The sequence below is a fragment of the Oncorhynchus masou genome, chromosome 16 (assembly GCF_036934945.1).
Source record: "Oncorhynchus masou masou isolate Uvic2021 chromosome 16, UVic_Omas_1.1, whole genome shotgun sequence".
NCBI lineage: Eukaryota > Metazoa > Chordata > Actinopteri > Salmoniformes > Salmonidae > Oncorhynchus > Oncorhynchus masou.
In genome coordinates this window covers 41497962-41525588 of record NC_088227.1, presented here as the reverse complement: position 1 = coordinate 41525588, position 27627 = coordinate 41497962, and the positions used below count along the sequence as shown (strand labels likewise).

The following is a 27627-nucleotide window of genomic DNA, read 5'->3' as shown; positions in this document are numbered from 1 at the left end:
CATTTGATGGTATATTAAAAACAAGTGATAGTCAGTCAGTAGCAGGGAATCCAAATAGACAACAAGTTCAGATGACACTGAGAACTCAAGGTTTTTAGTGTTTCAGCTTGTATTTTCATTGAGTCCTCCAGACACTGGGGCCCCGCGAAGTTCCTCAATTCCCTAAAGTCTCAGTAATTGGCATCCATGTTTTTCCATGTCTGTCCCCCCCCCCCCCCCATGTCTGTCTCTGTTTCTGTAATGGGTTGTAGAATGTTGGAGGAACACAGCAGAGTTCAAACACCCTACAGGGGGGTGAAGACAACGGAGCAGAACAGCGGAAGGGCAGAACTTTATTCTCCTCAACTTTTCCCAGAGAAATATGTTTGTTTTCAGTCTGTACTGGTTTCGCCATGCTCTCCTCCTCCTCCTCCTCCCTTCCGGCCTTGCCCTTCTCAGTCTGTTCATCTAATCGTTGCTGACGGGGACCACCCGTAGGGAAGCTAAAGGGGGAGGATAGACAGATTTATGGATGACAGAGGAACATGCCCCAAAAACTGTTTCCATTGTCAGGAGCTCTGTTATGTCCCGAAGAGGGGCAGTTTTAACATGGCATTAGCCGTGTTTATTGAGAGAGGTGGTCCATCCATCCTTCCTTTCCTCTTCTGTGATTCCTCTGGTTGTCCAGGAGAAGAACGGAGGGATGGAGGGAGAAGGAGGAATATGTCCCCAAAACGTTTCCATGCCAATGGCAGTGTTCCATTCCAGGAAGAGACAGTGCCTAGCTGTCCTGCTTTTCCCTGGTGGTCCGGTCCGGGAGGTCAGGCGCTGCTATATGTGTCCAGGCTTGGAGAGGTAGGCGATGAGGGCCACCACCACCCCAACGTAGACCCCTGTCCCGATGGTGATGGAAAGGGCCGCTAGGAACAGTGCCCTCCTGGACGCGATGCTCGCCAGCGGGAAGTCACCCTTCGTCACCGCCTTACTGGTCTGGAAGAAGGAAACAGAGGAGAGAGACAGGAGTGAGATATCACCTTGGAAACACAATAGAACTGGGGAAAAGCTCATCATGGATTGTGGGTTTGAAAAATGGCAGTTAGGAGTCTTGTCATTTGGTGTAAGACGTGAAAATGGTAGTTAGGACTAAACAAGTCTTGGGACATAACATTTTAAAACTGGCAATTAGGAGTAGTCAAGCCTTGTGCGATACAGGTAAGTGCCAAAATAAAGGAAACACTTGAGTCAATGAAGGCTACAACGTATATTGAAAGCAGGTGCTTTCACACAGCTGTGGTTCCTGAGCAATTCCTAAGCAATTAACACCCCATTATGCTCAGCATAAAAATGTATAAAAAAGCTTGCCCATTAATTTGGCTATAGGATGACAATGGCCCACCTCTGCAAGGCACGAGCGGTCACTGAATGATCTGATGAGCACGGAAACGATATAAACCATATGCCATGGCCGTCTCAGTTACCAGATCTCTACCCAATTGAACACTTCTAAGAGATTCTGGATTGGCGCCTGAGACAGTGTTTTCCATCAACGTAGAATGTTAGACTGACAGAACACATAGAATGTTAGAACGGTAGACTGACAGAACACATAGAATGTTAGAACGGTAGACTGACAGAACACGTAGAATGTTAGAATGTTAGACTGTCAGAACACATAGAATGTTAGACTGTCAGAACACATAGAATGTTAGAATGTTAGACTGTCAGAACACATAGAATGTTAGAATGTTAGACTGTCAGAACACATAGAATGTTAGAATGTTAGACTGTCAGAACATGTAGAATGTTAGACTAACAGAACACATAGAATGTTAGAACGGTAGACTGACAGAACACATAGAATGTTAGAATGTTAGACTGACAGAACACATAGAATGTTAGAACGGTAGACTGACAGAACACATAGAATGTTAGAATGTTAGACTGTCAGAACACATAGAATGTTAGACTGACAGAACACATAGAATGTTCAAATGTTAGACTGACAGAACACATAGAATGTTAGACTGACAGAACACATAGAATGTTAGAATGTTAGACTGTCAGAACACATAGAATGTTAGAATGTTAGACTGTCAGAACACATAGAATGTTAGAATGTTAGACTGTCAGAACACATAGAATGTTAGAAGGGTAGACTGACAGAACACATAGAATGTTAGACTGACAGAACACATAGAATGTTGGACTGTCAGAACACATAGAATGTTAGACTAACAGAACACATAGAATGTTAGAATGTTAGACTGACAGAACACATACAATGTTAGAATGTTAGACTGACAGAACACATAGAATGTTAGAATGTTAGACTGTCAGAACACATAGAATGTTAGACTAGCAGAACACATAGAATGTTAGAAGGGTAGACTGACAGAACACATAGAATGTTAGACTAACAGAACACATAGAATGTTAGAACGGTAGACTGTCAGAACACAGAATGTTAGAATGTTAGACTGACAGAACACATAGAATGTTAGAACGGTAGACTGTCAGAACACAGAATGTTAGACTGACAGAACACATAGAATGTTAGAATGGTAGACTGTCAGAACACATAGAATGTTAGAATGTTAGACTGACAGAACACATAGAATGTTAGACTGTCAGAACACATAGAATGTTAGAATGTTAGACTGTCAGAACACATAGAATGTTAGAATGTTAGACTGTCAGAACACATAGAATGTCAGAATGGTAGACTGACAGAACACATAGAATGTTAGACTGACAGAACACATAGAATGTTAGAATGTTAGACTGTCAGACCACATAGAATGTTAGACTAACATAACACATAGAATGTTAGAATGTTAGACTGACAGAACACATAGAATGTTAGAATGTTAGACTGACAGAACACATAGAATGTTAGAATGTTAGACTGACAGAACACATAGAATGTTAGAAGGGTAGACTGACAGAACACATAGAATGTTAGACTAACAGAACACATAGAATGTTAGAACGGTAGACTGTCAGAACACAGAATGTTAGAATGTTAGACTGACAGAACACATAGAATGTTAGAACGGTAGACTGTCAGAACACAGAATGTTAGACTAACAGAACACATAGAATGTTAGAATGTTAGACTGACAGAACACATAGAATGTTAGAACGGTAGACTGACAGAACACATAGAATGTTAGAAGGGTAGACTGACAGAACACATAGAATGTTAGAATGTTAGACTGTCAGAACACATAGAATGTTAGAATGTTAGAATGTTAGACTGACAGAACACATAGAATGTTAGACTGTCAGAACACATAGAATGTTAGAATGTTAGACTGTCAGAACACATAGAATGTTAGACTGTCAGAACACAGAATGTTAGAATGGTAGACTGACAGAACACATAGAATGTTAGACTGACAGAACACATAGAATGTTAGAATGTTAGACTGTCAGAACACATAGAATGTTAGACTAACATAACACATAGAATGTTAGAATGTTAGACTGACAGAACACATAGAATGTTAGAATGTTAGACTGTAGAACATGTAGAATGTTAGACTAACAGAACACATAGAATGTTAGAACGGTAGACTGTCAGAACACAGAATGTTAGAATGTTAGACTGACAGAACACATAGAATGTTAGAACGGTAGACTAACAGAACACATAGAACGTTAGAACGTTAGACTGTCAGAACACATCGACCGTTAGAACGTTAGACTGTCAGAACACATAGAATGTTAGACTGTCAGAACACAGAATGTTAGAATGTTAGACTGTCAGAACACATAGAATGTTAGACTGTTAGAATGTTAGACTGTCAGAACACAGAACGGTAGACTGACAGAACACATCGAATGTTAGACTGACAGAACACATCGAATGTTAGACTGACAGAACACATAGAATGTTAGAACGGTAGACTGACAGAACACATAGAATGTTAGACTGACAGAACACATAGAATGTTAGACTGACAGAACACATAGAATGTTAGAACGGTAGACTGACAGAACACATAGAATGTTAGAATGTTAGATTGTCAGTGTTGCTTCCCTCCTATTGTGTTCCAGACACTTGTAGAATCTATGCCAAGGCATAGAAATAACCTAACGGTTCTTTAAAATAAAATACCCATGTTAGTTAGAATTCCCTTCCAGAACAGTTAGAATTCCCTTCCTGAACAGTTAGAATTCCCTTCCTGAACAGTTAGAATTCCCTTCCTGAACAGTTAGAATTCCCTTCCAGAACAGTTAGAATTCCCTTCCAGAACAGTTAGAATTCCCTTCCTGAACAGTTAGAATTCCCTTCCTGAACAGTTAGAATTCACTTCCTGAAAGCTGAAAATAAATGTTGTATCTTCACTTCCATCAGTGGAATTAGTTGGCTGTCTAAAGTTGAACTTTTCATTTGTGTTTTAGAACCATACTTTTGAGTTGTTTTTTTTAGTTGATTTTGTATGCCACGACTCTTATATTCTTCTATTAGCTTCGTTGGGTGTAGTGCTTACTGACCAATACAAGTGGAGTTTGGTCTTCTGGCTCTCAACACATTTGATGTATGAAAAAAAAGCAGTCAACGAATAATGTGCTAGCCCTGATAATGCAGTTGGTGAATAATGTGTTAGCCCTGATAATGCAGTCAGAGAATAATGTGTTAGCCCTGATAATGCAGTCAGTGAATAATGTGTTTGCCCTGATAATGCAGTCAGCTAATCATGTGTTAGCCCTGATAATGCAGTCAGCGAATCATGTGTTAGCCCTGACGATGCAGTCAGCAAATCATGTGTTAGCCATGATAATGCAGTCAGTGAATAATGTGTTAGCCCCGATAATGCAGTCATCGAATAATGTGTTAGCCCTGATAATGCAGTCATCGAATAATGTGTAGCCCCGATAATGCAGTCAGCAAATAATGTGTCAGCCCTGATAATGCATTTGGCGAATAATGTGTTAGCCCCGATAATGCAGTCAGCGAATAATGGTTATCCCTTATAATGCAGTTGCGAATAATGTGTTAGCCCTTATAATGCAGTTAGCAAATAATGTGTTAGCCCTGATAATGCAGTCATCGAATAATGTGTAGCCCCGATAATGCAGTCAGCGAATAATGTGTCAGCCCTGATAATGCAGTCGGTGAATAATGTGTTAGCCCCGATAATGCAGTCGGCGAATAATGTGTTAGCCCTGAGAACGCAGTCAGCGAATAATGTGTTAGCCCTGACAATGCAGTCAGCGAATAATGTGTTAGCCCTGATAATGCAGTTAGCGAATAATGTGTTAGCCCTTATGATGCAGTTAGCGAATAATGTGTTAGCCCTGATAATGCAGTCAGTGAATAATGTGTTAGCCCTGATAATGCAGTCAGCAAATAATGTGTCAGCCCCGATAATGCATTCAACAAATAATGTGTTAGCCCTGATAATGCAGTCGGCGAATAATGTGTTAGCCCTGATAATGCAGTCAGCGAATAATGTGTTAGCCCTGATAATGCAGTCGGCGAATAATGTGTTAGCCTTGATAATGCAGTCAGTGAATAATGTGTAAGGATGGAAACAATGAATTATCACGCTGGAGAACTAAAGCCTGTCAGCCTGTTGATTTATTATGAGGTAACATGAGGTCATTAGATCATGGCCCCAGATGTGATGCTACTGAAGCTCATGGTTATATCTTCCTATAAACCCTGGCATAGAAAGTGAAAGTTGTGGGCAAATGATTTTGCTGAGGAAAAAAAAACTGGGTCATAAAAAATCTGCGGTCAATTTTGGCCAAATTCTGTCCTGTCAATCTCAAACCCCAGGGTGTAGTGACACCGCAACACTGCAATGCAGTGCCTTAGACCGCTGTGCCAATCGGGAGGCGAAACTGATGAATTTTGATAGGGATTGACGCACCGGTGCGACCAATAGACTCTAGGGGTTTTTAGACAGAGTTTTAATGTGACAGCAGATATCTTTATTTGGTCTACATACACACACACACACACACACACACGCAAACACAAACACACACACAGACACACACAAACGCACACAGACAGACAGGGGACTGATCAATGTTGAAGGGCAGTGGACCCACACAATAAAGGCCCTAATTGAATTTCTTTAATGAAGCCGTTTCTTAAACAGCATGTAAATGATTAATCAATCCGTAGCTCGGCTTCAGATTCATAATTATGTTGTAGCGTGAGGCTGGTCTCCCTGTGGACAGACTTAAAATGCTGAGTGTCAGGCTTAGAGGGACGTAGTGAATGGGCGGAGTGTGTGTGTGTGTGTGTGTGTGTGTGTGTGTGTGTGTGTGTGTGTGTGTATGACAGTGTGAGTTATGTGTATGCATACCTGTGTATGGCATTACCTGTATGTGTACATTGTTGTGTAACAGTGTGTGTACATTGTGTGTGTACACTGTGTATTACAGTGTGTGTACTGTACATTGTGTATTAGAGTGTGTGTACATTGTGTGTAACATTGTGTATTTTGTCTAGTACAGTGTGTGTGACTAGTGAACAAGAGTACCTCTATAAGTAACTACAATGTTCAAATTTTTCCCTGAATCCTTTTGAGAAGTAAACTGCTGAAGAGAGAGAGATAGAAACAGACAGACAGACAGACAGACAGACAGACAGACAGACAGACAGACAGACAGACAGACAGACAGACAGACAGAGACAGACATCACTGCATTGATTAAATAACCATCATTTTTTTTGATTATGACTCATGAGTTTATTTAGACTCAGAATTTATTATAATTCAGAGTTTATTAGCAAGATAAACTCTTTGGGTATCTTATTTGCATTATCAATGAATAAATTGCAGTCTATAAACTCAGAAGCTGCACAGTTTGGAGGTTGTGCTTTTCTAAATCTGAAGGCCGCATTTATCAAAATATATATATTCCAACAAAGCATCGAGGTCTATAAGAAGGGATCATCTCAGACTCGGATACTCTAGTCACTGAATTATCAGTCTCTATATGTGTGTATAGAGCAGTGAGGGGATGGTGATTCAAACAGTAGAATAAACTTTAAAGTTACTAAAGTTAAATAGTCTCTCTCTCCAACACCTCTCCATCTCTCTTTCTGTCTCTCTCTCTCTCTCCCTTCACTGTAGGGACAAGTAATTCATACCGTAGATCTAAAGTTTTGGATTAAGGAGTCTGAAGTTTTTACACAAGTTGTAGCTTGCTTGACGCCGGGCTGATTGTGGAAATATTGGCATGGATGTTGCTCTCTTAGGGCTACTAGTCACAGAAACATAATAGTTAGGGCTACTAGTCACAGATACATAATAGTTAGGGCTACTAGTCACAGAAACATAACACTTAGGGCTACTAGTCACAGAAACATAATAGTTAGGGCTACTAGTCACAGATACATAATACTTAGGGCTACTAGTCACAGATACATAATAGTTAGGGCTACTAGTCACAGAAACATAACACTTAGGGCTACTAGTCACAGAAACATAATAGTTAGGGCTACTAGTCACAGATACATAATACTTAGGGCTACTAGTCACAGATACATAATAGTTAGGGCTACTAGTCACAGATACATACTAACTAAGGCTACTAGTCACAGATACATAATAGTTAGGGCTACTAGTCACAGAAACATAACACTTAGGGCTACTAGTCACAGAAACATAATAGTTAGGGCTACTAGTCACAGATACATAATACTTAGGGCTACTAGTCACAGATACATAATAGTTAGGGCTACTAGTCACAGATACATACTAACTAAGGCTACTAGTCACAGATACATAATAACTAAGGCTACTAGTCACAGATACATAATAGTTAGGGCTACTAGTCACAGATACATAATAGTTAGGGCTACTAGTCACAGATACATAATAGTTAGGGCTACTAGTCACAGATACATACTAACTAAGGCTACTAGTCACAGATACATAATAACTAAGGCTACTAGTCACAGATACATAATAGTTAGGGCTACTAGTCACAGATACATAATAGTTAGTGCTACTAGTCACAGATACATAATAACTAAGGCTACTAGTCACAGATACATAATACTTAGGGCTACTAGTCACAGAAACATAATAGTTAGGGCTACTAGTCACAGATACATAATAGTTAGGGCTACTAGTCACAGAAACATAATACTTAGGGCTACTAGTCACAGATACATAATACTTAGGGCTACTAGTCACAGAAACATAATAGTTAGGGCTACTAGTCACAGATACATAATAGTTAGGGCTACTAGTCACAGATACATAATAGTTAGGGCTACTAGTCACAGATACATAATACTTAGGGCTACTAGTCACAGAAACATAATAGTTAGGGCTACTAGTCACAGATACATAATAGTTAGGGCTACTAGTCACAGATACATAATAGTTAGGGCTACTAGTCACATATACATAATAGTTAGGGCTACTAGTCACAGATACATAATAGTTAGGGCTACTAGTCACAGATACATAATAGTTAGGGCTACTAGTCACAGATACATAATAGTTAGGGCTACTAGTCACAGATACATAATAGTTAGGGCTACTAGTCACAGATACATAATAGTTAGGGCTACTAGTCACAGAAACATAATACTTTTGAGAAGTAAACTGCGAGAGAGAGAGAGAGACAAAGACAGAGAGAGAGACAAAGAGAGAGAGAGATTTCAATGCATCACTGCGTTGTCTGTCGTACAATATTTTGTAGCCAATTTGACATTTCCTCAGGACATTGTTTTCACTGAGGAAATGTACGAGTCTGCTGTTAATGATCATGCAGAGGATTTTCCCAAGGTTGCTGTTGACGCATATCCCACGGTAGTTATTGGGGTCAAATATGTCTCCACTTTTGTGGATTGAGGTGATAAGTCCTTGGTTCCAAATATTGGGGAAGATGCCAGAGCTAAGGATGATGTTAAAGAGTTTTAGTATAGCCAATTGGAATTTGTTGTCTGTATATTTGACCTTTTCATTGAGGATACCATCAACACCACAGGCCTTTTTGGGTTGGAGTGTTTTTATTTTGTCCTGTAGTTCATTCAAGGTAATTGAAGAATCCAGTGGTTTATTTTTAATAGTTGATTCTAAGATTTGTGTTTGATCATGTATATGTTTTTGCTGTTTGTTCTTTGTTATAGAGCCAAAAAGATTGGAGAAGTGGTTTACCCATACATCTCCGTTTTGCATCCGGCTCTCCTCTCCCTCTCCATCTCTCCCTCTCTCCCTCTCTCCTCCCTCTCTCTTTTCATCTGAGCAGTGGGTGGGCCTGTCTGCCAAGTGGGTGGTCCTATGCCCTCCCAGGCCCACCCATGGCTGAACCCCTGCCCAGTCTTTGGAAATCTATAGATTTGGGCCCAATGAATGTATTTCAATTGACTGATTTCCTCAGTTTGCTATGCCTCATTTTTGATTAATTGAAAATGAAACTCAGTTCAAAGTATCTCTCTTTTTCAAACAATCATTGCAGAGCTGGTTACAGGGTGCTTGATCCTGGTTTCTCCTGTGGGTTGCTCTAGTTTGGGAGTGTCTGCTAGATGAATGAATGTAACATAAATGTTGAGGCTTCACTGCAGGTAGATTGTATTATTGCATTTCAGCTTCTCCAGATGAACACACAGATTTGTATTGCATTAGACCATCTACGTCTCTAGTGAACACTTACAATGAATTGGATGCATGTTGTATAGACGTTCACCTCTTGCAGACATCACAGTGTACATAGAGATTCTGGCTGCCTGAGGTTAGTTTGTGATCTGCATTCCTGACTAGGTATTGATGATGCAGACACACACACACACACACACACACACACACACACACACACACACACACACACACACACACACACACACACACACACACACACACACACACACACACACACACACACACACACACACACACACACACACACACACACACACACACACACACACACACACACACACACACTGTTATCTGCGTACCCGGCTACAAGTATTGATCATGCAGTCATACTATAATCGTCCAGAGCACTTTGATGGAGAGGGTGTATTGTATGTGTTCAATTAGCCTACTGCCGAGGGCCATTGTCTCTCCAATGGAATATGGATGAAGCCAGCCCTGAGACAGCCCTGAGACAGCCCTGAGACAGCCCTGAGACAGCCCTGAGACAGCCATGAGACAGCCCTGAGACAGCCCTGAGACAGCCATGAGACAGCCCTGAGACAGCCCTGAGACAGCCCTGAGACAGCCCTGAGACAGCCCTGAGACAGCCATGAGACAGCCCTGAGACAGCCATGAGACAGCCCTGAGACAGCCCTGAGACAGCCCTGAGACAGCCCTGAGACAGCCATGAGACAGCCTTGAGACAGCCATGAGACAGCCCTGAGACAGCCATGAGACAGCCATGAGACAGCCCTGAGACAGCCCTGAGACAGCCCTGAGACAGCCCTGAGACAGCCATGAGACAGCCCTGAGACAGCCCTGAGACAGCTATGAGACAGCCCTGAGACAGCCCTGAGACAGCCATGAGACAGCCCTGAGACAGCCCTGAGACAGCCCTGAGACAGCCCTGAGACAGACGAGATATTGGTTATGCTACGTATTCTAAACTGTATCAGACATGCGTGTGTTCTGATCTGGACCTTATACCTTTTTTTTTTTTGCACTATTGGTTAGAGCCTGTAAGTAAGCATTTCACTTTAAGGTGAAATACCTGATGTATTCGGCGCACGTGACAAATAAACTTCGATTGGATTCTTTAGCAGGAGCGCGGGGTGCTAAGAGGTATCTCTAAAACTAACGCAGAGCAGTACATTCTTTATCCATAACAGAGCAGTACATTATTTATCCATAACAGAGCAGTACATTATTTATCCATAACAGAGCAATACATTATTTATCCATAACAGAGCAGTACATTATTTATCCATAACAGAGCAGTACATTATTTATCCATAACAGAGCAGTACATTATTTATCCATAACAGAGCAATACATTATTTATCCATAACAGAGCAGTACATTATTTATCCATAACAGAGCAGTACATTATTTATCCATAACAGAGCAATACATTATTTATCCATAACAGAGCAGTACATTTACATTACATTTAAGTCATTTAGCAGACGCTCTTATCCAGAGCGACTTACAAATTGGTGAATTCACCTTCTGACATCCAGTGGAACAGCCACTTTACAATAGTGCATCTAAATCATTAAGGGGGGGGTGGTGAGAAGGATTACTTATCCTATCCTAGGTATTCCTTGAAGAGGTGGGGTTTCAGGTGTCTCCGGAAGGTGGTGATTGACTCCGCTGTCCTGGCGTCGTGAGGGAGTTTGTTCCACCATTGGGGGGCCAGAGCAGCGAACAGTTTTGACTGGGCTGAGCGGGAACTGTACTTCCTCAATGGTAGGGAGGCGAGCAGACCAGAGGTGGATGAATGCAGTGCCCTTGCTTGGGTGTAGGGCCTGATCAGAGCCTGGAGGTACTGCGGTGCCGTTCCCCTCACAGCTCCGTAGGCAAGCACCATGGTCTTGTAGTACATTATTTATCCATAACAGAGCAGTACATTATTTATCCATAACAGAGCAATACATTATTTACCCATAACAGAGCAGTACATTATTTATCCATAACAGAGCAGTACATTATTTATCCATAACAGAGCAATACATTATTTACCCATAACAGAGCAATACATTATTTATCCATAACAGAGCAGTACATTATTTATCCATAACAGAGCAGTACATTATTTATTTTTTTAGGTGTCCGCAAGTCCACAAGTTTGAACCTATATTTGCAATAACAGGGGACACGGGCTCGGAACCCTGTGAGGTGAGATGGAAGGTGTGTATGGTGAGACATTGGAATAGACTGCTAGTTGTTATGAACTTGAGTGAAGACCCAAACGCGGTTTTAACAGAAAACAGAGTTCTTTAATAAAAAACAGGAATGGCATAAATCCTCTTCCAACGTAGTCAATGGAACAAAAGAACGTAGTATAATGCAGGTTGCACCTGCCATGCAGACTCCGACAGGACAGGACAAGGTGGAAGCAAACGAGACGACAGCTTGCTTCTGGCATCAAAAAACACAAACAAGAATCAGACACTGAAAGTAGCAGGAACAGAGAAAGAAATAGAGACCTAATCAGAGGGGGAAGAGAGAACAGGTGGGGAAAGAGAGAATGAGCTAGTTAGGGGAAATGTAGAACAGCTGAGGGATGAGAGACAGAGAAGGTAACCTAAAAAGACCAGCAGAGAGAGAGAATGAAGAGAAAGGACAGGAACAGACATAACAAGACATGACAGTACCCCCCCACTCACCGAGCGCCTCCTGGCGCACTCGAGGAGGAAACCTGGCGGCAACGGAGGAAATCATCGATCAGCGAACGGTCCAGCACGTCCCGAGAGGGAACCCAACTCCTCTCCTCAGGACCGTACCCCTCCCAATCCACTAGGTACTGATGACCACGGCCCCGAGGGCGCATGTCCAAAATCTTACGAACCCTGTAGATGGGTGCGCCCTCGACAAGGATGGGGGGAGGGACGGACGCGGGGGCGCGAAGAACGGGCTTAACACAGGAGACATGGAAGACCGGGTGAACGCGACGAAGATAGCGCGGGAGAAGAAGTCGCACTGCGACAGGATTAATGACCTGGGAAATACGGAACGGACCAATGAACCGCGGGGCCAACTTGCGAGAAGCTGTCTTAAGGGGAAGGTTCTGAGTGGAGAGCCATACTCTCTGACCGCAACAATATCTAGGACTCTTGGTCCTACGCTTGTTAGCGGCCCTCACAGTCTGCGCCCTATTACGGCAAAGTGCCGACCTGACCCCCTTCCAGGTGCGCTCGCAACGCTGGACAAAAGCCTGAGCGGAGGGGACGCAGGACTCGGCGAGCTGAGATGAGAACAGCGGAGGCTGGTACCCGAGGCTACACTGAAAAGGGGATAGACCGGTAGCAGACGAGGGAAGCGAGTTGTGGGCGTACTCTGCCCAGGGGAGCTGTTCTGACCAAGACGCAGGGTTACGAAAAGAAAGACTGCGTAAAATGCGACCAACAGTCTGATTGGCCCGTTCGGCTTGACCGTTAGACTGGGGATGAAAGCCGGACGAGAGACTGACGGAAGCCCCAATCAAACGGCAAAACTCCCTCCAAAATTGAGACGTGAACTGCGGGCCTCTGTCGGAAACGACGTCAGACGGAAGGCCATGAATTCGGAAAACATTCTCGATAATGATCTGAGCCGTCTCCTTAGCAGAAGGGAGCTTATCGAGAGGAATGAAATGAGCCACCTTAGAGAATCTATCGACAACCGTAAGAATAACTGTCTTCCCCGCTGATGAAGGCAGTCCGGTGATAAAATCTAAAGCGATGTGAGACCACGGTCGAGAGGGAATGGGAAGCGGTCTGAGACGGCCGGCAGGAGGAGAGTTCCCAGATTTAGTCTGCGCGCAGACCGAACAAGCGGCGACAAATCGACGCGCGTCACGTTCCCGAGTGGGCCACCAGAAACGCTGGCGAATGGAAGCGAGCGTACCCCGAAGGCCGGGGTGGCCGGCTAACTTGGCAGAGTGGGCCCACTGAAGAACGGCCGGACGAGTAGGAACGGGAACGAACAGAAGGTTCCTAGGACAAGCTCGCGGCGACGGAGTGTGAGCGAGTGCTTGCTTTACCTGCCTCTCAATTCCCCAGACAGTCAACCCGACAACACGCCCCTCAGGGAGAATCCCATCGGGGTCGGTGGAGACCTCAGAAGAACTGAAGAGACGAGATAAAGCATCAGGTTTGGTGTTTTTTGAGCCCGGACGATAAGAAATAACAAACTCGAAACGAGCGAAAAACAGAGCCCAACGAGCCTGACGCGCATTAAGTCGTTTGGCTGAACGGATGTACTCAAGGTTCCTATGGTCAGTCCAAACGACAAAAGGAACGGTCGCCCCTCCAACCACTGTCGCCATTCGCCTAGGGCTAAGCGGATGGCGAGCAGTTCGCGATTACCAACATCATAGTTACGTTCTGACGGCGATAAGCGATGAGAGAAAAACGCGCAAGGATGGACCTTGCCGTCAGAGAGAGAGCGCTGAGAAAGAATGGCTCCCACGCCCACCTCTGACGCGTCAACCTCAACAACAAACTGTCTAGAGATGTCAGGTGTAACAAGAATAGGTGCGGATGTAAAACGATTCTTAAGAAGATCAAAAGCTCCCTGGGCGGAAACGGACCACTTAAAGCACGTCTTAACAGAAGTAAGGGCTGTGAGAGGAGCTGCCACCTGACCGAAATTACGGATGAAACGACGGTAGAAATTAGCGAAGCCCAGAAAGCGCTGCAGCTCGACGCGTGACTTAGGAACGGGCCAATCAATGACAGCCTGGACCTTAGCGGGATCCATCTTAATGCCCTCAGCGGAAATAACGGAACCGAGAAAAGGGACAGAGGCGGCATGAAAAGTGCACTTCTCAGCCTTCACATAAAGACAGTTCTCCAAAAGGCGCTGGAGGACGCGTCGCACGTGCTGAACATGAATCGAGAGAGACGGTGAAAAAATCAGGATATCGTCCATGTAAACGAAAACAAAAATGTTCAGCATGTCTCTCAGGACGTCGTTAACTAGTGCCTGAAAGACAGCTGGAGCGTTAACGAGGCCGAAAGGAAGAACCCGGTATTCAAAGTGCCCTAACGGAGTGTTAAACGCCGTCTTCCACTCGTCCCCCTCCCTGATGCGCACGAGATGGTAGGCGTTACGAAGGTCCAATTTGGTGAAAAACCTGGCTCCCTGCAGGATCTCGAAGGCTGAAGACATAAGAGGAAGCGGATAACGATTCTTAACTGTTATGTCATTCAGCCCTCGATAATCCACGCATGGGCGCAGGGACCCGTCCTTCTTCTGAACAAAAAGAACCCCGCGCCGGCGGGGGAGGAGGAGGAGACTATGGTACCGGCGTCGAGCGAAACCGACAAATAATCCTCGAGAGCCTTACGTTCGGGAGCCGACAGAGAGTATAATCTACCCCGGGGGAGTAGTTCCCGGAAGGAGATCAATACTACAGTCATACGACCGGTGTGGAGGGAGAGAAGTGGCCTTGGAACGACTGAACACCGTGCGCAGATCGTGATACTCCTCCGGCACCCCTGTCAAATCGCCAGGCTCCTCCTGTGAAGAAGAGACAGAGGAAACAGGAGGGATAGCAGACATTAAACAGGTTACATGACAAGAAACATTCCAGGATAGGATAGTATTACTAGACCAATTAATAGAAGGGTTATGGCGCACTAGCCAGGGATGACCCAAAACAACAGGTGTAAAAGGTGAACGAAAAATTAAAAAAGAAATGGTTTCGCTATGATTACCAGAGACAGTGAGGGTTAAAGGCAGCGTCTCACGCTGAATCTTGGGGAGAGAACTACCATCTAAAGCGAACAAGGCCCTGGGCTCCCTAACTGTCTGAGAGGAATGTCATGTTCCCGAGCCCAGGTCTCGTCCATAAAACAGCCCTCCGCCCCAGAGTCTATCAAGGCACTGCAGGAAGCAGATGAACCGGGCCAGCGGAGATGGACCGGAAAGGTAGTGCGTGATCCAGAAGGAGAGGCCTGAGTAGTTGCGCTCACCAGTAGCCCTCCTCTTACTGATGAGCTCTGGCTTTTACTGGACATGAGGTGACAAAATGACCAGCGGAGCCGCAGTAGAGACAGAGGCGATTGGTGATTCTCCGTTCCCTCTCCTTGACCGAGATGCGAATACCCCCAGCTGCATAGGCTCAGCATCCGAGCCGGCGGGGGAGGGTGGCAGTGATGCGGCAGGTGGCAGTGATGTGGAGAGGGGAGCAACGGAGAACGTGAGCTCCTTTCCACGAGCTCGGCGACGAAGATCAAACCGTCGCTCTATGCGAATAGCGAGAGCTATTAAGGAGTCCAGACTGGAAGGAACCTCCCGGGAGAGGATCTCATCCTTAACCTCGACGTGGAGATCCTCCAGAAAACGAGCGAGCAAAGCCGGCTCGTTCCAGTCACTAGAGGCAGCGAGAGTGCGAAACTCAATAGAATAATCCGTTATGGATCTATTCCCCTGACATAGGGAAGACAGGGCCCTGGAAGCCTCCTCGCCAAAAACAGAACGGTCAAAAACCCGTATCATCTCCTCCTTAAAGTCCTGATACTGGTTAATACACTCAGCCCTCGCCTCCCAGACTGCCGTGCCCCACTCACGCGCCTGTCCGGTAAGGAGAGAAATGACGTAGGCGATGCGGGCTGCGCTCCTGGAGTAAGTGTTGGGCTGGAGAGAGAACACCACATCACACTGAGTGAGGAATGAGCGGCACTCAGTGGGCTCCCCAGAGTAACACGGCGGGTTGTTGATCCTGGGCTCCGGAGACTCGGAAACCCTGGAAGTGGGCGGTGGATCGAGGTGGAGTTGGTGAACCCGTCTTGTGAGGTCGGAGACTTGGACGGCCAGGGTCTCAACGGCATGTTGAGCAGCAGACAATTCCTCCTCGTGTCTGCCTAGCATCGCTCCCTGGATCTCGACGGCGGAGTGAAAAGGGTCCGGAGCCGCTGGGTCCATTCTTGGTCTGATTCTTCTGTTATGAACTTGAGTGAAGACCCAAACGCGGTTTTAACAGAAAACAGAGTTCTTTAATAAAAAACAGGAATGGCATAAATCCTCTTCCAACGTAGTCAATGGAACAAAAGAACGTAGTATAATGCAGGTTGCACCTGCCATGCAGACTCCGACAGGACAGGACAAGGTGGAAGCAAACGAGACGACAGCTTGCTTCTGGCATCAAAAAACACAAACAAGAATCAGACACTGAAAGTAGCAGGAACAGAGAAAGAAATAGAGACCTAATCAGAGGGGGAAGAGAGAACAGGTGGGGAAAGAGAGAATGAGCTAGTTAGGGGAAATGTAGAACAGCTGAGGGATGAGAGACAGAGAAGGTAACCTAAAAAGACCAGCAGAGAGAGAGAATGAAGAGAAAGGACAGGAACAGACATAACAAGACATGACAGCTAGTACATTGGAATGAATAGCTAATACAGTTGTTCTATGGACTTAATCCATAGGGGGAGGAGCCTGGGCAACTAAAGGTCTGACCTTTTTTCCAAGAGTCTGACTGTGAACATCTGTACAGAAACCAAATGAAGGTTGACATAGACATGATTAAAAAACAACTGTTGATGCAATATGACAAAAAAAAATAGGGCGGAGGGGATTTACCATAAACCCAAATTGAGAACCTTTTGTTTGATTAAGGGTGAATTGGTGGGTGAGAGATATATTAGGTATAACCTACCTAAACGCAAGGGATCGCTAATGTGCACAGGGAAGATCAGGGATATTGTGTTATGTACTTGAGTGAAGACCCAAAAGCGGTTTTAACAGAAAACAGAGTTCTTTAATGAAAAACAGGAATGGCATAAATCCTCTTCCAACGTAGTCAATGGAACAAAAAGAACGTTAGTATAATGCAGGATGCACCTGCCAGGCAGACTCCGACAGGATAGGACAAGGTGGAAGCAAACGGGACGACAGCTTGCTTCTGGCATCAAAAACACAAACAAGAATCAGACCCTGAAAGTAGCAGGAACAGAGAAAGAAATAGAGACCTAATCAGAGCGGGAAGAGAGAACAGGTGGGGAAAGAGTGAATGAGCTAGTTAGGGGAGATGTAGAACAGCTGAAGAATGAGAGACAGAGAAGGTAACCTAAAAAGACCAGCAGAGAGAGACAGAGTGAAGAGAAAGGACAGGAACAGACATAACAAGACATGACAGTACCCCCCCCCACTCACCGAGCGCCTCCTGGCGCACTCGAGGAGGAAACCTGGCGGCAACGGAGGAAATCATCGATCAGCGAACGGTCCAGCACGTCCCGAGAGGGAACCCAACTCCTCTCCTCAGGACCGTACCCCTCCCAATCCACTAGGTACTGATGACCACGGCCCCGAGGGCGCATGTCCAAAATCTTACGAACCCTGTAGATGGGTGCGCCCTCGACAAGGATGGGGGGGGGAGGGACGAGCGGGGGCGCGAAGAACGGGCTTAACACAGGAGACATGGAAGACCGGGTGAACGCGACGAAGATAGCGCGGAGAAGAAGTCGCACTGCGACAGGATTAATGACCTGAGAAATACGGAACGGACCAATGAACCGCGGGGCCAACTTGCGAGAAGCTGTCTTAAGGGGAAGGTTCTGAGTGGAGAGCCATACTCTCTGACCGCAACAATATCTAGGACTCTTGGTCCTACGCTTATTAGCGGCCCTCACAGTCTGCGCCCTATTACGGCAAAGTGCCGACCTGACCCCCTTCCAGGTGCGCTCGCAACGCTGGACAAAAGCCTGAGCGGAGGGGACGCAGGACTCGGCGAGCTGAGATGAGAACAGCGGAGGCTGGTACCCGAGGCTACTCTGAAAAGGAGATAGACCGGTAGCAGACGAGGGAAGCGAGTTGTGGGCGTACTCTGCCCAGGGGAGCTGTTCTGACCAAGACGCAGGGTTACGAAAAGAAAGACTGCGTAAAATGCGACCAAAAGTCTGATTGGCCCGTTCGGCTTGACCGTTAGACTGGGGATGAAAGCCGGACGAGAGACTGACGGAAGCCCCAATCAAACGGCAAAACTCCCTCCAAAATTGAGACGTGAACTGCGGGCCTCTGTCGGAAACGACGTCAGACGGAAGGCCATGAATTCGGAAAACATTCTCGATAATGATCTGAGCCGTCTCCTTAGCAGAAGGAAGCTTAGCGAGAGGAATGAAATGAGCCGCCTTAGAAAATCTATCGACAACCGTAAGAATAACTGTCTTCCCCGCTGATGAAGGCAGTCCGGTGATAAAATCTAAAGCGATGTGAGACCACGGTCGAGAGGGAATGGGAAGCGGTCTGAGACGGCCGGCAGGAGGAGAGTTCCCAGATTTAGTCTGCGCGCAGACCGAACAAGCGCGTCACGTTCCCGAGTGGGCCACCAGAAACGCTGGCGAATGGAAGCGAGCGTACCCCGAACGCCGGGGTGGCCGGCTAACTTGGCAGAGTGGGCCCACTGAAGAACGGCCGGACGAGTAGGAACGGGAACGAACAGAAGGTTCCTAGGACAAGCTCGCGGCGACGGAGTGTGAGCGAGTGCTTGCTTTACCTGCCTCTCAATTCCCCAGACAGTCAACCCGACAACACGCCCGTCAGGGAGAATCCCCTCGGGGTCGGTGGAGACCTCAGAAGAACTGAAGAGACGAGATAAAGCATCAGGCTTGGTGTTCTTTGAGCCCGGACGATAAGAAATAACAAACTCGAAACGAGCGAAAAACAGAGCCCAACGAGCCTGACGCGCATTAAGTCGTTTGGCTGAACGGATGTACTCAAGGTTCCTATGGTCAGTCCAAACGACAAAAGGAACGGTCGCCCCCTCCAACCACTGTCGCCATTCGCCTAGGGCTAAGCGGATGGCGAGCAGTTCGCGATTACCAACATCATAGTTACGTTCTGACGGCGATAAGCGATGAGAGAAAAACGCGCAAGGATGGACCTTGCCGTCAGAGAGAGCGCTGAGAAAGAATGGCTCCCACGCCCACCTCTGACGCGTCAACCTCAACAACAAACCGACTAGAGATGTCAGGTGTAACAAGAATAGGTGCGGATGTAAAACGATTCTTAAGAAGATCAAAAGCTCCCTGGGCGGAAACGGACCACTTAAAGCACGTCTTAACAGAAGTAAGGGCTGTGAGGGGAGCTGCCACCTGACCGAAATTACGGATGAAACGACGATAGAAATTAGCGAAGCCCAGAAAGCGCTGCAGCTCGACGCGTGACTTAGGAACGGGCCAATCAATGACAGCCTGGACCTTAGCGGGATCCATCTTAATGCCCTCAGCGGAAATAACGGAACCGAGAAAAGGGACAGAGGCGGCATGAAAAGTGCACTTCTCAGCCTTCACATAAAGACAGTTCTCCAAAAGGCGCTGGAGGACGCGTCGCACGTGCTGAACATGAATCGAGAGAGACGGTGAAAAAATCAGGATATCGTCCATGTAAACGAAAACAAAAATGTTCAGCATGTCTCTCAGGACGTCGTTAACTAGTGCCTGAAAGACAGCTGGAGCGTTAACGAGGCCGAAAGGAAGAACCCGGTATTCAAAGTGCCCTAACGGAGTGTTAAACGCCGTCTTCCACTCGTCCCCCTCCCTGATGCGCACGAGATGGTAGGCGTTACGAAGGTCCAATTTGGTGAAAAACCTGGCTCCCTGCAGGATCTCGAAGGCTGAAGACATAAGAGGAAGCGGATAACGATTCTTAACTGTTATGTCATTCAGCCCTCGATAATCCACGCATGGGCGCAGGGACCCGTCCTTCTTCTGAACAAAAAAACCCCGCTCCGGCGGGAGAGGAGGAGGAGACTATGGTACCGGCGTCGAGCGAAACCGACAAATAATCCTCGAGAGCCTTACGTTCGGGAGCCGACAGAGAGTATAATCTACCCCGGGGGAGTAGTTCCCGGAAGGAGATCAATACTACAGTCATACGACCGGTGTGGAGGGAGAGAAGTGGCCTTGGAACGACTGAACACCGTGCGCAGATCGTGATACTCCTCCGGCACCCCTGTCAAATCGCCAGGCTCCTCCTGTGAAGAAGAGACAGAGGAAACAGGAGGGATAGCAGACATTAAACAGGTCACATGACAAGAAACATTCCAGGATAGGATAGTATTACTAGACCAATTAATAGAAGGGTTATGGCGCACTAGCCAGGGATGACCCAAAACAACAGGTGTAAAAGGTGAACGAAAAATTAAAAAAGAAATGGTTTCGCTATGATTACCAGAGACAGTGAGGGTTAAAGGCAGCGTCTCACGCTGAATCTTGGGGAGAGAACTACCATCTAAAGCGAACAAGGCCGTGGGCTCCCCTAACTGTCTGAGAGGAATGTCATGTTCCCGAGCCCAGGTCTCGTCCATAAAACAGCCCTCCGCCCCAGAGTCTATCAAGGCACTGCAGGAAGCAGATGAACCGGGCCAGCGGAGATGGACCGGAAAGGTAGTGCGTGATCCAGAAGGAGAGGCCTGAGTAGTTGCGCTCACCAGTAGCCCTCCTCTTACTGATGAGCTCTGGCTTTTACTGGACATGAGGTGACAAAATGACCAGCGGAGCCGCAGTAGAGACAGAGGCGATTGGTGATTCTCCGTTCCTTCTCCTTGGCCGAGATGCGGATACCCCCAGCTGCATAGGCTCAGCATCCGAGCCGGCGGAGGAGGGTGGCAGTGATGCGGCAGGTGGCAGTGATGTGGAGAGGGGAGCAACGGAGAACGCGAGCTCCTTTCCACGAGCTCGGCGACGAAGATCAAACCGTCGCTCTATGCGAATAGCGAGAGCTATTAAGGAGTCCAGACTGGAAGGAACCTCCCGGGAGAGGATCTCATCCTTAACCTCGACGAGGAGACCCTCCAGAAAACGAGCGAGCAAAGCCGGCTCGTTCTTCCAGTCACTAGAGGCAGCGAGAGTGCGAAACTCAATAGAATAATCCGTTATGGATCGATTCCCCTGACATAGGGAAGACAGGGCCCTGGAAGCCTCCTCGCCAAAAACAGAACGGTCAAAAACCCGTATCATCTCCTCCTTAAAGTCCTGATACTGGTTAATACACTCAGCCCTCGCCTCCCAGATTGCCGTGCCCCACTCACGCGCCCGTCCGGTAAGGAGAGAAATGACGTAGGCGATGCGGGCTGCGCTCCTGGAGTAAGTGTTGGGCTGGAGAGAGAACACCACATCACACTGAGTGAGGAATGAGCGGCACTCAGTGGGCTCCCCAGAGTAACACGGCGGGTTGTTGATCCTGGGCTCCGGAGACTCGGAAACCCTGGAAGTGGGCGGTGGATCGAGGTGGAGTTGGTGAACCTGTCTTGTGAGGTCGGAGACTTGGACGGCCAGGGTCTCAACGGCATGTCGAGCAGCAGACAATTCCTCCTCGTGTCTGCCTAGCATCGCTCCCTGGATCTCGACGGCGGAGTGAAAAGGGTCCGGAGCCGCTGGGTCCATTCTGGGTCTGATTCTTCTGTTATGTACTTGAGTGAAGACCCAAAAGCGGTTTTAACAGAAAACAGAGTTCTTTAATGAAAAACAGGAATGGCATAAATCCTCTTCCAACGTAGTCAATGGAACAAAAAGAACGTTAGTATAATGCAGGATGCACCTGCCAGGCAGACTCCGACAGGATAGGACAAGGTGGAAGCAAACGGGACGACAGCTTGCTTCTGGCATCAAAAACACAAACAAGAATCAGACCCTGAAAGTAGCAGGAACAGAGAAAGAAATAGAGACCTAATCAGAGCGGGAAGAGAGAACAGGTGGGGAAAGAGTGAATGAGCTAGTTAGGGGAGATGGAGAACAGCTGAAGAATGAGAGACAGAGAAGGTAACCTAAAAAGACCAGCAGAGAGAGACAGAGTGAAGAGAAAGGACAGGAACAGACATAACAAGACATGACATATTGCCCCTGCGTATTGAAACATGTCAGATCAGGGATATTGCCTCTGCGTATTGAAGCAGGTCAGGTCAGGGATATTGCCTCTGCGTATTGAAACATGTCAGATCAGGGATATTGCCTCTGCGTATTGAAACATGTCAGATCAGGGATATTGCCTCTGCGTATTGAAACAGGTCAGATCAGGGATATTGCCTCTGCGTATTGAAACAGGTCAGATCAGGGATATTGCCTCTGCGTACCGAAACAGGTCAGGTCAGGGATATTGCCTCTGCGTATTGAAGCAGGTCAGATCAGGGATATTGCCCCTGCGTATTGAAACATGTCAGATCAGGGATATTGCCTCTGCGTATTGAAGCAGGTCAGGTCAGGGATATTGCCTCTGCGTATTGAAACATGTCAGATCAGGGATATTGCCTCTGCGTATTGAAACATGTCAGATCAGGGATATTGCCTCTGCGTATTGAAACAGGTCAGATCAGGGATATTGCCCCTGCGTATTGAAACAGGTCAGATCAGGGATATTGCCCCTGCGTATTGAAACATGTCAGATCAGGGATAGTGCCTCTGCGTATTGAAGCAGGTCAGATCAGGGATAGTGCCTCTGCGTATTGAAACAGGTCAGATCAGGGATATTGCCTCTGCGTATTGAAACAGGTCAGATCAGGGATATTGCCTCTGCGTATTGAAACAGGTCAGATCAGGGATATTGCCTCTGCGTACCGAAACAGGTCAGATCAGGTATATTGCCTCTGCGTATTGAAACATGTCAGATCAGGGATATTGCCTCTGCGTATTGAAACAGGTCAGTATTGTGGTGAAACGGAAGAGGAAAGACTATGTAACTATTGGGACCTTGAAGAAATAGAGAATGGAACTCATGTTATCCTCTATTGCCCTTTCTACCATGATAGACACTTGCTCTTATTCCAGGAAGCACAGCAGATATACCCTGGTATTATGTGGCTGAGTGGTGAGGAGACAGACCACCAGATATACCCTGGTATTATGTAGTGATGAGGAGACAGACCACCAGATATACCTGGTATTATATGTTGCTGAGTGGTGAGGAGACAGACCACCAGATATACCCTGGTATTATGTTGCTGAGTGGTGAGGAGACAGACCACCAGATATACCCTGGTATTATGTTGCTGAGTGGTGAGGAGACAGACCACCAGATATACCCTGGTATTATGTTGCTGAGTGATGAGGAGACAGACCACCAGATATACCCTGGTATTATGTAGCTGAGTGATGAGGAGACAGACCACCAGATATACCCTGGTATTATGTTGCTGAGTGGTGAGGAGACAGACCACCAGATATACCCTGGTATTATGTTGCTGAGTGGTGAGGAGACAGACCACCAGATATACCCTGGTATTATGTTGCTGAGTGATGAGGAGACAGACCACCAGATATACCCTGGTATTATGTAGCTGAGTGATGAGGAGACAGACCACCAGATATACCCTGGTATTATGTTGCTGAGTGGTGAGGAGACAGACCACCAGATATACCCTGGTATTATGTTGCTGAGTGGTGAGGAGACAGACCACCAGATATACCCTGGTATTATGTGGCTGAGTGATGAGGAGACAGACCACCAGATATACCCTGGTATTATGTAGCTGAGTGATGAGGAGACAGACCACCAGATATAACCTGGTATTATGTTGCTGAGTGATGAGGAGACAGACCACCAGATATACCCTGGTATTATGTTGCTGAGTGATGAGGAGACAGACCACCAGATATAACCTGGTATTATGTGGCTGAGTGATGAGGAGACAGAACACCAGATATAACCTGGTATTATGTGGCTGAGTGATGAGGAGACAGACCACCAGATATACCCTGGTATTATGTGGCTGAGGGATGAGGAGACAGAACACCAGATATACCCTGGTATTATGTGGCTGAGTGTTGAGGGGAAATTGAAATGTGTTTTTTTTTGTCCATTGTGTAGTTCCGTTTGCTGAATTTTTAGATGAAGTCTGGGATAAAAGAAAAAAGGATACCTATAAATACATTGTAAAATAATATTGATTGTGTAAGTGGCTAATGATGTGTGTATATAGATTGTTTATAGGCTTGTCTACCATATGAATCTTCTCTTTGTGCTCGACTGGGTTCAAGTGACTTCTGTTTATTTTTTACCTTTATTTTTTCTGTATGTATGTATGTATGTGTGTGTGTGTGTGTGTGTGTGTGTGTGTGTGTGTGTGTGTGTGTGTGTGTGTGTGTGTGTGTGTGTGTGTGTGTGTGTGTGTGTGTGTGTGTGTGTGTGTGTGTGTACGTACGTACGTACGTACAGTGGGGCAAACAAGTATTTAGTCAGCCACCAATTGTGCAAGTTCTCCCACTTAAAAAGATGAGAGAGGCCTGTAATTTTGATCATAGGTACACTTCAACTATGACAGACACAATGAGAGAGAAAAAAATCCAGAAAATCACATTGTAGGATTTTTAATGAATTTATTTGCAAATGATGGTGGAAAATAAGTATTTGGTCACCTACAAACAAGAAAGATTTCTGGCTCTCACAGACCTGTAACTTCTTCTTTGAGGCTCCTCTGTCCTCCACTCGGTACCTGTATTAATGGCACCTGTTTGAACTTGTGATCTGTTTACGATCAACTTTCTCTGGAGCAGCAACCACAGCCTCCCAAAAGAAGTGTATTCTCTTCCCTCACTTTAATTCTCACGTTTGAGAAGGGCCCACAAGTTCTCAATAGGAGTCAGGTGAGGAAGGGCGCCAGGTTATTATTGGGGCATCTTTGAGGCCCTTGCTGGTTAGCCAAGCAGTGGAGTACTGGGATGCATAAAGAGCATGGCCTTCCTGAATGCTGAGTACTTCTTCCTGTATCACTTCTTGAAGAAATAATCTTCCAGAAACTGGCAGGAAGTTTGGGAGGTGAGTTTCAGTCCATCTTCAACCCGAAAAGGTCTGAATATCTCATCCTTAATGATAGCAGCCCATACCAGCACCCCTCCTCCACCTTACTGACGCCTGACTTGAAGTGGTGCCCTGTGTCCATTACTGATCCAGCCACGGGCCCATCCATCTGGTCCATCAAGAATCACTCTCATTTCATCTGTCCATAAAACAAAAAAAATTACCTGTCTTCAGGTATTTCTTTGCCCAATCTTGACGCTTCAACTTGTGAATGTTATTCAATGGTGGTCGTGTTTCAGCCTTCTTGACCTTGGCCATGTCTCTGAGCACTTGACACCTCAGGACACTCCAGGTAGGTTGTACCTCAGGACACTCCAGGTAGGTTTTACTTCAGGACACTCCCAGGTAGGTTGTACCCTAGAACACTCCAGGTAGGTTGTACCTCAGGACACTCCAGGTAGGTTGTTGTACCTCAGGACACTCCAGGTAGGTTGCAGTTCTGGAATATGGTGGCACTGGAGGATAATGGGTTCCTGGTAGCTTGACGTTTAATTCTTCTAAAGTATTTAGCAGTTAATTTGCACCTTTTCTTCTCCATGCACCCCCCCCCCGCCTGAAAGGCATTTTAAAATTTTTGACTTTTCAGTGTCAGTAAAATCTCTTTTGTGGCCCTTTTTACCTCAGGTAATGAGGCTACCTCGTAATTGTACACACCTTGATATAAGGTGTTATTCATTTTCGCCTAGCCCTATCTCATTACACAAATGATCACCTGAAAATGATTACATCTAATTAGCATTCAAGGTTTGGAGTTGGAAGAATGTGAATAGAAATAATGTTAACATCAGAATACCCACTTGCCTAATAATTGCGCACGCATTGTCGAGAGGTGTTTGTGTGTAACAGAAGGCAGGAATATATGAAGTTGAAGAAGGTAGCTATGTGGAGTGTTCCTGAGTGTCTCAGTAAGAGTGCGGCGTTAACAAGTTTAGGAAAGGTTTTGGGTTCAATTCCCTCAGGGATCACATACACATATTAAAAACCTCTTAAGGATCGGACCTTTTTTTCAATTTTTGACTAAAATGACATACCCAAATCTAACTGCCTGTAGCTCAGGACCTGAAGTAAGGATATGCATATTCTTGATTCCATTTGAAAGGAAAAACTTTGAAGTTTGTGGAAATGTGAAATGAATGTAGGAGAATATAACCTAATAGATCTGATAAACGACAATACAAAGACAGTTTTTTGTACCATCATCTTGAAATGCAAGAGAAAGGCCATAAGAAATTATTCCAGGCCATGCGCAATTTAGTTTTTGTCCACTAAATGGCAGCAGTGTATGTGAAAAGTTTTAGACTGATCCAATGAACCATTGAATTTCTGTTCAAAATGTATCAGACAGCCCAAATCTGCCTCATTAGTTTATTAATAACTGTTCAAGTTGAAAACTGTGCCTCTCCTCAAACATTATTATTATTTCACTGTAATAGATAATGTAAATTGGACAGTGCACGTAGATTAACAAGAATTGAAGCTTTCTGCTCATATCAGATATGTATATGTCCAGGGAAATGTTCTTGTTACTTACAACCTCACGCTAATCGCATTAGCCTACGTTAGCTCAACCGTCCTGCGGTGTCCCACCGATCATGTAGAGGTAAAAAAATGCCCTTCTCCTGCCATGCCCCTCTCCTGCTGCTTCACTCACAGTAGATTGACAGGCTGAAGGAATCAGCCATCTCTAAACACATCTCTAATCATTAGACTAGATAATTTCCTATAATTACTGAGGAAGAACTAAATAAGCTGCGAAGATAATTCACAGACAGCCAAGTTCCGTCTGCCTGCCAAGTTCCGTGGTCACACAAACAGATGAGGAGACTGGATGTTTAGCCTTCGTTAATAAGACTTCACACTTGAGATGGACTTGGCCATCAACAGCCTGGCAGTGTTAAGTTTTATACCCTGAGAAGTATAAAACACTGATGTGTCCAGGTAACAAGTAAAAAAGTAACTACATAGAAAATGACTCAAGTGAAAGTTACCAGTAAAATACCACTTGGGTAACAGTCGAAAACTATTTGGGTTAAACTATACTTAAGTATCAAAAGTAAACAGAATTGCTAAAATGTACCTAAGTATTAAAAGTAAAAGTACAAATCATAAACAATTTCTTATATTAAACAAACTAGATGGCACAATTGTTCATTTATTTTCATTGACGGATAGCCAGTGGCACACCAACACTCAGACATAATTCACAAACAAGCATTTGTGTTTAAAACTGATTTGTAATATGATTCTCTTCTCT

General features: G+C 45.6%; 1 protein-coding gene across 1 annotated transcript in view; it reads right to left on the bottom strand.

Annotated features, from left to right (window-relative positions):
• Window positions 1–238: 238 nt before the first annotated feature.
• Window positions 239–27627, bottom strand: part of syndig1l (synapse differentiation inducing 1-like) — an 82445-nt gene continuing 55056 nt past the window's right edge. The window contains exon 3 of the mRNA XM_064991688.1: window positions 239–969. Within this exon, the coding sequence (XP_064847760.1) occupies window positions 811–969 (159 nt within the window). The 3' untranslated portion in view covers window positions 239–810. The remainder of the gene's footprint in view (window positions 970–27627) is intronic.